Source organism: Cynocephalus volans, chromosome 4 (assembly GCF_027409185.1).
Source record: "Cynocephalus volans isolate mCynVol1 chromosome 4, mCynVol1.pri, whole genome shotgun sequence".
Classification (NCBI taxonomy): Eukaryota; Metazoa; Chordata; class Mammalia; order Dermoptera; family Cynocephalidae; genus Cynocephalus; species Cynocephalus volans.
In genome coordinates, this window is record NC_084463.1 from 163,587,908 (window position 1) to 163,598,564 (window position 10,657).

The 10,657-nt window shown below is 56.9% G+C and overlaps 1 protein-coding gene across 1 annotated transcript in view; it reads left to right on the forward strand.

Annotated features, from left to right (window-relative positions):
• IGHMBP2 (immunoglobulin mu DNA binding protein 2) overlaps positions 1 to 7,976 on the forward strand; it is a 34,381-nt gene extending 26,405 nt beyond the window's left edge. Inside the window, exons 12-15 of the mRNA XM_063094198.1 lie at positions 826 to 949; positions 1,958 to 2,959; positions 5,739 to 5,914; positions 6,993 to 7,976. Of these exons, the coding sequence (XP_062950268.1) occupies positions 826 to 949; positions 1,958 to 2,959; positions 5,739 to 5,914; positions 6,993 to 7,190 (1,500 nt within the window). The 3' untranslated portion in view covers positions 7,191 to 7,976. The remainder of the gene's footprint in view (positions 1 to 825; positions 950 to 1,957; positions 2,960 to 5,738; positions 5,915 to 6,992) is intronic.
• The last annotated feature ends 2,681 nt before the right edge of the window (positions 7,977 to 10,657 follow it).

Here is a 10,657-nt window from a genome sequence, read left to right on the forward strand (position 1 = left end):
CTCAGCCATCCCAAAGTGGCTAGAAGAAAAAGGGTAATTTATTGGCTATTGTTACCAAAAAGTCCAGGGTAGGGTTGACCTCATTGTTATTGGATCTAGGGCCCAAATGATATCAGCAAGAGCCTGTCCATCTGTCCATCTGTCCGTCCGTCCGTCCGCCCATCCATCCATCCATCCATCCATCCATCCATCCATCCATCCATCCATCCATCCATCCATCATCCATCATCCATCTGTCTCACTCTGCCATGCCCCTGCCCCGTCCTGATCTCTCAGCCTGATTCCCCCGTGTTGGCTTCGTTTCCAGGCCAGCTTTCCCAGGTGGCCCTGGACACCTTGGCCTGACACTGTCTTTCCATAGACAGTCCTGGTGGAAGGGCCTGTCCTTTTAGGGCATTTCCCACAGGAATCTCAGCTTTGCATTGTATTGGTCTGGCTCAGGGCCCGTCCACGCCCTGACTTGTTGGTAGGAAAAACACACCTGTTTGAGTGTTGTGAGATCCTTGGAAGTGGTTGTCACTCCTTGCTGGCATCACACATCGGGCTGTCTGAGGCCGGTGGCTGTCCCAAGCTAAAGGAGATGATAAAACCCCAGGGGTGGGGTGCAATGGTTGATGTGCTCACATGTTGTCTGGTCTGTTCATATGTATGCCTGCGAGGGGCAGCTGTGAGAACTGTCCTCAGGGTTGTCCTGCAGGGCTTGTGTGTGGCAGTTCTGCAGCATGAGGCCCCCTGCAGAGTTGGAGGCAGGGTCTCTGAGGCAGGGTCTCAGAGCCACCCTGGCCTGGTGGGGCCAAGAGGCCATAGCCTTGCTCGGTGTTTCAGGTGGACCTGCTCAGACAGAGCCTTGTGCACAGGCACCCCGAGCTTGAAATTAAGTCCGTTGATGGCTTCCAAGGCCGAGAGAAGGAGGCTGTGATCCTTTCCTTCGTCAGGTCCAACAGGAAAGGTACGTAGCCCTTGTCAGAGTCTTTGGGGACAGCACAGAGGTGAATTTTCTGATTTGGGGGATACTGGATTTCTGCTGGGTGCCCCATCAGCCGCTGGCTGCATGGCAGTGAGCATAGGCTCTGTCCTCAGCTCCCCGTCCAGCAAGAGACTGACAAGTGAGGCGTGGTGAGGGTCCTAGCAGGACCGACTCAGGCGATCTGCACAGCCTGGGGTGGGGCGGGAAGTGGTCCTGGGGAGGTGACATCTGGGCAGAGTGTTGCAGGGTGGGTGGGGGATGGGAGGAAGGTGTTCGAGGCAGAAGGAACAGAGTCTGTGGGGCTCAGAGGAACAGGCATGGAGCCAAGGAGCAGGCGGTGGGGGTGGCGGGCCAGGTGGGCTGGAAATGGCCTGGACGCCCTGCGAGGAGATGGAGCTTGTCTTTCTGCGTCAGGTGGATTTGGCCTCCAGCCATGCATTTTATACTGCTGTGGTTTGTAGGTATTCCATGCAGTGAGAAAATTGTGCCCAGAATCAGTTGTAGTGAAGGGGCTTTGTGTGAAGTGTTTTCAGTAGAAAGCTGGAAACAGAAGAGGAGGGACATGGGGCAGGCTGTGGTGGGAAAAGAAAACGAGGTGCAGGAAGGTCCCTTGCGCTTTTCCTCATGTGTCACCTGCAGCCATAACCCCCTGTGTATCAGCCAACAACACCCCACAGTCTGCTTCGTCTTCGCATGGAACTGAACAACAGGCTGAGAGCTGTTGACGCCCACACTGGGCCCCAGGGTCCGCACGTGAGGAGCAGCGGAAACAACGTCTGAGCAGATGCTGCGGCCTCACATTGGGCCTCTTGGGCCATTGGCGGCGTGGGAAGGATGGGTGGGGTGCAGGGGGCCAGTCGGGAGATTGGGAGCCCCACAGCTGCTGGGAGCGCTGAGGGCACGTTGGCGATTGTTACTGCCGAGGGGAGTGAGTCCCCTTCCTGCTGCTTTGGCTTAGGTCTGCTCTTCACTCACCTCTGCATTTTGTAGGTGAAGTTGGTTTTCTTGCTGAGGACCGCCGGATCAATGTTGCCATCACCCGTGCACGGCGCCACGTGGCGGTCATCTGTGATTCCCGCACCGTCAACAACCATGCTTTTTTGAAGACCCTGGTGGATTACTTCATAGAGCATGGGGAAGTGCGCACAGCCTTTGAGTACCTTGACGACATCGTCCCTGAAAACTACTCTCATGAGAGCTCCCAGGGGCACAGCCAGGCTGCTGCAAAGCCCCAGGGCCCTGCTTCATCTGCTGGGAAACCTCCTGGAAGCAGGTGGCAGGAGAGGGGCAGGGGCCAGGAGACTGGAAGAGCTGCCCGGCAGGATCGGAAGCAGCCAGGCAGGAAGCCTGTGGGCTCTGCAGCCTGTTGCCAACGCAGTCTCAAGGGAGGCAGCCCAGGGGGAGTGGAGAGCAAGGACAGTGTGGACCACCTCAGGGCCGTGATAGCCGAGTTTGCAGCCAGTGAGAAGACGCAGTTGGAGTTTCCTGCTTCCTTGAATTCCCATGACCGCATGCGGGTCCACCAGATAGCTGAGGAGCACGGGCTGAGGCATGACAGCACGGGGGAGGGCAAGAGGAGGTTCATTACTGTGAGCAAGAGGACCCCGCTGGCCCTGGCAGCCACTGGCAGCAAAGCCCCTCTCTATCCCACGCCCCTCAGCCCCGTGAAGAGGGAGCAGCCCCCCAGGGAGCAGCTGCCTCCTGAGAAGCAGCCCCCTGGAGAGCAGCAGCCCCCCAGGGAGGAGCAGCCCCCCAGGGAGGAGCAGCCCCCAAGAGAGGAGCAGCAGCCCCCCAGGGAGAAGCAGCCCCCAAGGGAGGAGCAGCCCCCCAGGGAGCAGTGCAGCTGGGACCAGCTGGACCTGAGGGCGCTGCACCTGGAGAGGCTGCAGAGGGAGAAAGGCCAGCAAGAGCAGCCAGCCAAGAAGGGGCAGCAGGCTGTGGGCTCAGGGCCGTGCAAATTTCCAGAAAAGAAGAAGAAAAAAGAAGTGAAAGGTAAGTGGTGTCAGCTAATGCAAACACAGGCGTGGTGTCCCTTATGGGGGTTGGGCCTCCTTGAAACCCACCTGCCCCCCTCGAAAAGTACCGAGGACCTCTTCCCGCCACTGCCGCTGCCTGTGCCACTCTGCACTTTATGTTTAATCGTTTGACTCTCGTCTCCCAACTTCGTCTGGGACTCCCTAGGGCAGTGACTGGGTCATGGTCATCTTCCTGTCCCCAAAGCCTTGTGCAGGGCCTGGCAAGTAGGAAGCACTCAGAGTGTGTCCATGGCAGTAAGAGAGGCCGGGAAGAGCAGACGTGGGCAGTTCACTGGAGTTCCCCTGGGGAACAGAGCGGTCGTGGTGCTCTCCTGCAGGCAGCCCCGGGGTGGTCTTCTCACATGACATCAGGGTGCGTCCTGCCTGTTTGGAAGCTGTCTTGGGCCAAGTGCTGAGAAGCACAGGGGCTCGCTGAGCGCAAACCTGTTCTCTCACGTGGGCCGTGCGCTTGTCTGTCGCATCCTGCACTGCTCTAGCCACTCGCTGGGATGCCCCAGCCCCCTGCGGTTGGTCAAGTGTGACCTGGCACAGAGCTTGCAGGCCTCGTTGGTCACAGCCCAGGTTCTCTGGAGCCCCAAGGGAGTTTCTGTGAGAGCCACCTTCCTCTCAGCAAGCCCATGAGGAGTGCCGCTCCTTTATTATATGTTTCCTGTGGCAAAGCCGCACCAGCGGGACTTGCAGTTTTTAAAACTGGCCTCCCAGAGCCGACAGCCCCGGGTGACTTCATTCCAGAGATAGTTATTGAGCAGCTACTGTACTCCAGGCCTTGTGCTAGTCAACTAGACTAGCCAACCCTGCCCCAGGCACTGACATCTAGCAGAGGAAGGACATTAACTCCTTTCTAAACAGTCAGTGAGCAAAAAAAAAAAAAAAAAAGTAAAAATGGGCTGACCCCGTGGCTCACTTGGGAGAGTGCGGCGCTGGGAGCGCAGCAGCGCTGGCAGCGCCAAGGCCGTGGGTTTGGATCCTGTATAGGGATGGCCGGTGTGCTCACTGGCTGAGCGTGGTGCGGATGACACCAAGCCAAGGGTTGCGATCCCCTTACTGGTCACAAAAAAAAAAAAAAAAAGTAAACAGTCAGTGAGAATATTAGATGCCCTGAAGGGGACTATGCCAAGCTTGTGTGACAGCAGGACCTGGCCTTCCTTCTGAAAGGGGCGGTGTGTGCTGGCCTGGCATTGTGGTCACCTGGGCACCGAGCGTCCGGGGAGGCTCCCCCAACTTCAGGAGTGCCAGCACTACTCGCCTTTGGAAGCATTTCTTCAGGCAGCCACCTTCAGAACCCGTCTCTCCACCCAGGCTCTGAACCTGTCCCGCAGGGACTACATGATCTGTGCCGGGCCCAGCCAGCCGCTGAGAGTCAGAGGCTGGCCTGAGCAGGCCCTGCTACACACAGGGAGCACAGCCAGTGCCGTCAGAACCCTGCTGGAGGCAGGGGGTTGGGTTGAGTAGCAGGTGACAGATGGGCATCCCGTGTTGACGAGATTTCTCAGCGTGCTCTCTGCCCCCTTGCTCCCCTCTGGGGCCTGAGCATGCTCTGCCTGGTCCCTGTGTCTTGTCCACCTCCCGAGGACACTTGCTGCCATGGAGGGTGTTGCAGGGAATGGGGTGCCTGTGGGCAGCGTGGCCCCTCACCCTCATCTCCCAGCCACTTGGTGCTGCTCCTGGGGCTTGGCAGGGGTTGGCACTCCCTCCCTTTTGTGACCAGGGTGGCTGCCAGGCCTTGTGTGTGTGAACATAGTAGTGTGGTCCTTTACACAGCCTGTCTGTGGGGGAAGTGGGGGAGGGGCATGTTCCCAGGCACAGGTGACCGTGGCTAAAGCAGTACCTGCCTAGAAGGTTTGAAATGGCTGCTGTGGACCCAGGCACTTGCAGGTGAGCTGGGGCCTCTGGGAGACCCTGGGCTGGTGTCAGGGTCTTCCCCGTGTTCCCTACCCCTGAGGCTGGACACTCTGACCCCAGTGTGCCCGGTTACTGTGACGCACCCGTCAGAACAGTGCAGGGAGCAGTGACAGAAAAGCCAGTCCCACCTGTGTCTTGTCCCCCAGAGCTAAGCCACATCAACTGCTTGGGTTTTGTCCTGTTTTCTGTGCATCTTTACATGTGTGTATACGTGTGTTTATAGCGTACGTGTGTATTTTACAGAATTATGGCCACATGTAATTTTGTATCTCCATTCCACTCATGAGCATTTTCCTGTAATGTTAAAATATTTTCATGTGTCTGGTTGAAAATGTTAAGGGTCTGCTGCTGTTACGACCTGTGAATTATGCTGTAGTCCATCTAACCATTTCCCTGGTATTGGACTTTTACTTTGGGGCTTTTATTTTTATAGTTAATGTCATAAGGTGCATCCCCACATGTAAATGTTTTTCTGGATTAGAGAAGGTGAACTTTTCAAAGACACTCTGTATACACTGCCAAGCCCTTTCTGGAGTTTGTGCCCGTTGTCAAACCTGCCAGCAGCGACTGTTGTGTTTAGCGAGACATTTCGGGTTATTAGCTTTGGAAAGAATGAGGGAGAGTCAGAGGGGGACCCCAGCACCTGGCTGGACACCACACTCGATTGGGTGTACATGTCCACACTCACGTGCCACCCGAAAGCAAGAGGTGCTGCACAGCCTCACGGGGGTGAGCGTGGCCCGGCTGCAGATTTCCCGGCGTGCCCAGTGGGAGCGTCTCATCAAGCCTTTGTTCTTTCCCTGCTTGCCTGAGTGACTGTCTTCTTCCTCTAGGACCTACAGCTGTAGATTTGCCTGTGGAGGAGGAGGACTTTGACGCCCTGGTTTCGGCTGCCGTTAAGGCTGATAACACGTGTGGCTTTGCTAAGTGCACAGCCAGCATCACGACCCTGGGCCAGCTCTGCCAGCTCTGCAGCCGTCGCTACTGCCTCAGCCACCAGCTGCCTGAGGTGCTGGCCTCCCTCCCGGCCTGGAGAGTGGGGAGGGGTCAGGGGGCTTTGACTCCGGGGGCAGGTCCTGGGCACATGTACTTCAGATGGCAAGGTTAGCTCCTCAGAAGCTCTAAGTAAGACATTGACTCAGGATTTGTTTTGAGCATATCGGAGCACGAGTAAGTAAAATGCCACATGTGCTGAGTCACAGGCAGGGCAGTGGGGATTCCTTCTGCTCTAGTGTGTATGCTGTGTCGGCAAGTTAATCTGGTTTGCTCAGCGCAGGGTGGGTGGCAGGTGGGCCCCTGGCTCGCAATCTGAAGTGGCAGCAGCCTGGCTGCGTTTTCATTCATGCCTTGGGTGAATACCCATGGGACCTCTCTTGGCAGCCTTGGGAGCTGAGGTCAAAGCAGGCCTGGTCTCTGCCCTAGGGTCTGCTGGACCTGGTGGGGGACCTCAGTACGAGACCAGCATATGGTACCATGGTACCCTTGAGTGCTCCATGGAAGGGAACCCTGAGGCTGGATGGCCTCAGGGGGGCCTGTCCAGGTGTGACAGTCAAAGTGGGTTTCCTGGACGAATTGATGCTTGAGCTGAGACCTAAGGGACGAAGATGGGGACCTGGGCTGGGGAGGGCGGGGGTGGGCCACAGGCATGTAGCCCTTATAGTGCGTGTAAAGGACCATGGCCCAGGCAGGGAACTGGGAGCAGAGTGTGAGGCCAAGCCGCTCTCCGGAGGCAGACATCCTCAAGGTGGCAGGGAGCACTGCAGGTGTCAGCAGGGCTCTGATGTTGCCATGCTGCAGTGTGGAGAAGAATTAAAGCTGGGAGGCAGTGTGAGTGGCCACAGGGACTGTGTGATCAGTCAGGGTGGTGCCATTTCCTTTCTACATGCTCAGAGTGCTCCAGCCCCACCAGGGTGCAGACCCCCGCACCCTCAGGAACCTGCAGGATGAAGTATGGGTGTAGGGGAGGCAGAGGGAGCCTCTCCATGGTCTCACCCTCGGGCTCCTGTCCATGGTCCCTGACCTCTTTACAGGCGGAACTGCAGGGTCTTGTCTCCCCAGCCCAGTGCTGACTCTCCTCTCCTCCCCAGATCCATGGCTGTGGTGACAGGGCTCGTGCCCATGCCCGTCAGAGAATCAGCCGGGAAGGCGTGATCTATGCTGGCAGTGGGACCAAGTACAGGTCCCTTGACCCAGCCAAGAGGGCCCAGCTGCAGAGGAGGCTGGATAAGAAGCTGTGTGAGCTCAGCAGCCAGAGAACAAGCAAGAGGAAGGACAAGGGGACATGACCATCTGCGTATTCCCACGTACCTCCAGTGCCCCCACCTGTAGGGAGTGCCCCTAGGGGAGAGCCTGCAGACACAGCCATACGCTATCTCTGCCAGGGACATGGGGGGCGGCCCGCCAAGTGCCGTCTGACCTTTCCTCGCTCCTACACTGGCACCGTATCCCAGTCTCTTCCTTCTCTTCCAGTCAAAGCTGAAGTCCCAGCATCTAGATCTAGGGGAAGATTCCGTTCTCTTGGAGATGTGCCTGGCCTCAAACTCTACTAAGGTGACTCCTCTTGTCCAGGGCTGGCCAGCTCTCAGCACATTAGCACGAGGCCCTGAGCAAAACCAAGAAACCCGGACTCAGTGACTGTGCACCTGGGGGGCAGACTCTGGGAAGTGGCATTCTGCCTGCGTGATCATTTTCCTTCTATCTTCTGTTCCCTGGTATCTGCAGCGACCCCTCTACCCTCTACGGGGAAGCAGGTGCAGTGTTCTCTGTTTCTGCTCTCGTGAGTCTGGGGGTCTCCTCTTCCTGGTTTACTAAGGCTCCAGCCTGTGCCAGCCTCCTCTGTGCTGCAGTTTGGGGACCGGGTGACTGTCCTGGGAAAGCACTGTCTCAGCGTCAGCACTGCTAACACTTAACAGACCCAGAGCCCTCCCTGAGCATTCCACAGTGCTCTTTGCCAACTATTTTATTTAAGAGAACATCAGATGGACGTATTTTAGCTTCAGATTTTTGTTTCAAAGGGATATAAATTATTTAAAAATTAAATAAAAATACGTGCACACTGTCCCCAGTGTGCTTGTGTGTGTCTAAAGTGAGCGTTCTTTTCCTCCGCTGAGCACAGATGACTGACGCTGCTGCACGTGTGTGGGGCTCCTGGAGGCGCTGGTGACGCTCAGGGAGGACAAGGTATGGGCTGCAGGGCCTTGGAGGCTGGTTGTGGGGGAGGCTGTGTCCTGTTGACAGATGACCGGGGAAGGAGAAGCTCCTCTTGTGCTGGACTGTTGGGGAAAACAGGCCCAGGCTCAAGCTGGCCACGACCAGGGGCGAGGCTGTGGCCGGGGTTATGGCCGCGCCTAAAGAGAAGAGAAGGGTCAGGTGTCGGTGACGGGGTCTTTGTGCTCAGCTGGCGATTTCCTCAAGTCTGTGCTGCCCCCTCACTTACGGGGCCTTGAGTCTGGCTCCTCCACCTCCTCCGCCTCCTCCATCGCAGACTCTCCTGGCACAGTGGGCCTGGCTGTGCTCCGTCAGTGCCACTGATGCCCATCTGTGTCCCACGGCCTTCAGAGTGAAGCGCAGCCTCTGGCCTGCATCAAGTGTCAGGGCTTTGTTCTGTGGTTACACCGCCGTCCCCCAGTGCCACTCATTCAGCACATCTATGGAAAATGCTCTCCGGGCCAGGCCTGCACACTTTGCCAGTGCCAGCCACCCTCTCCCACCCTGTCTCCCACCCTGCCCAGCCCGAGGCCCCACACTGGGCCACCACAGTCCCTCCCCATCCCCAGGCCACCACGGACCCTTCCCTTGCATGGACGCCTTCATTGTTTGATCCCATCAAGTGGCTTTTGGGCTGGATTGTTTGGGAAGGGCACAGGTGCCTATTGCTTTTTGTATCTAAGTGTCACATAGAGTTCATTCAGTCACTTAAGTAAGTGCAGAGTTAGTGCTACCACGTGGAGAGCAGGGCTGAGCATCACGGCTGAGGGTGAGCTGTGGTTCTTGCTCCTCTTGGGGGCCTGTGGCTAGCGGGAGACGTGTGTGTCAACATGCTTACAAGGGAATGAGTTATCCATGTTGGAAGCATTGTTTCGTGGTTGATGAGGTGCACCTCAACAGGTGAAACAGCTGTTTCTGGCCACAGAGACCATGTGTCCTCGGCTGGATGAGAGTATCTCACCCTTTCGGCCACAGCAAGGCCAGGTTCAGGATAGGCCAGAATACAAATGGGGCCAGTCAGAGTTCTGCCCTGGGGTTGACACACGAATGCTGAAAGAAATGTTGGCTGTTCCACCAGAGATGGCAGGCAGCTACCCTACTTGCCTCCTAGAGGAAGCCTGTCTGCAGGAGAGAAGGCCAAAGAGAAACAGACCCCAAAATGGGGTGGGGGAATGACCTGATGACAGTGTTTGAGCGCCTGGATCCAGCCACTCCTGATCTCCACCCCATCCTTCCCGGTGTCCTGAACTACTAAATCCCCTTTTTTAGCAGAAGGAAGTCTGCCTCGGGTTTTTGTCACTTGCTGTTAGAGGATCTTTGCTGATCCAGTCATGCCCATGTCCATATACCTTATTGGGTAGACACATTCCCAGCATGTAGGCAGTGCAGAATCAGTGTTCCTCCTTCCACTAGGGAAACAGCAGGATTGGAGTCCAAGTCCTGTTCCTTCACCCAGGAGCTCCTCCTGTGGGCTGTCCCACCAGGAAGGGCTGGAAGTAGAGGGTAGCAGCCCACATAGGCTTGGGTAGTGGGAAGCCTCTGGCACTGGTGGGACCTGAGTCTGAATGCCAGGGTCACCACCACTGGGTATGGGGCTTCAGCTAGTTGCATCCCCTCTGAGCCTGTTGGCTCATCTGTAAAGGAGATGGGAACCTCACTACCTTGCAGGCTGTGCTGAGAGGTCAAGGGAACCAACACTGCAGCACCGTGACCCGTGCGGCCTGGGTCTGGGTGAGTGCTGTCCACGGGCACAGCATCTGGCTCACAACCGTTATGCCCCACCCGCCTCCAAAGGCAGCATTGTCCCCTTTACTGCTGACCTCCACCCAAGCTGCATCATTAAAATGTCAGAGTTGAAGGGTGTAACACAGGTTTCCTTTTCTCATCCCAGGGAGACCTTGTTAGGAAAATGTTTGTAGTTGGTTGCTTGAAAAATGTCCTACAGTTTGGCCTGGACAGGGTAGCCCAAAAAAAGGAAAAAGATAACCCAAGCCAAACTTCTCCCAGACAGCAGTGAGTGTCGTCTTTCTGACAGTAGCCTGCAGGTTGCAGCCTTCCAGAAATTGAACAGCCAGAGCTGAGGATTCCCTGCAGGGGGAGAACTGGCTTCTCTGCGGAGGCGCCACTGAGGGGGCCCTGATGTTTTATCCTTTGGGTGGTGAAGGGCACTACAACATGGGCTGGAGCCCCTGGCAGCCCTGGGGTTCCTCCCCAGGTTTACCTCACCTTATGCCTCAGTTTCCTCATCTGAAAAATGAGAAAATAACAGAACCTGTCTCACAGGGCCCTGGAACGGTGCCTGGCACCTGACAGTTTTGCTGTCATCATCATCGTCGTCTTGCAAAGCTGCAGTGAAAAGCAAAGGAGGCAGCCCGTGAGGTGAGGCACCTGGGGCCCAGGAGCCCTGGAACTCCTCAGCGGGGTGGCACCTGGCTTCCTCCTGAACCCGCAGCTCGCCCCCGCCTCTGTGGGTGGACCAGGCACGGCAGCAGCGGCAGCGGCAGCGGGCCCTGCTCTGTTTACCTTGGTTGGTTTGGAGCGCGGC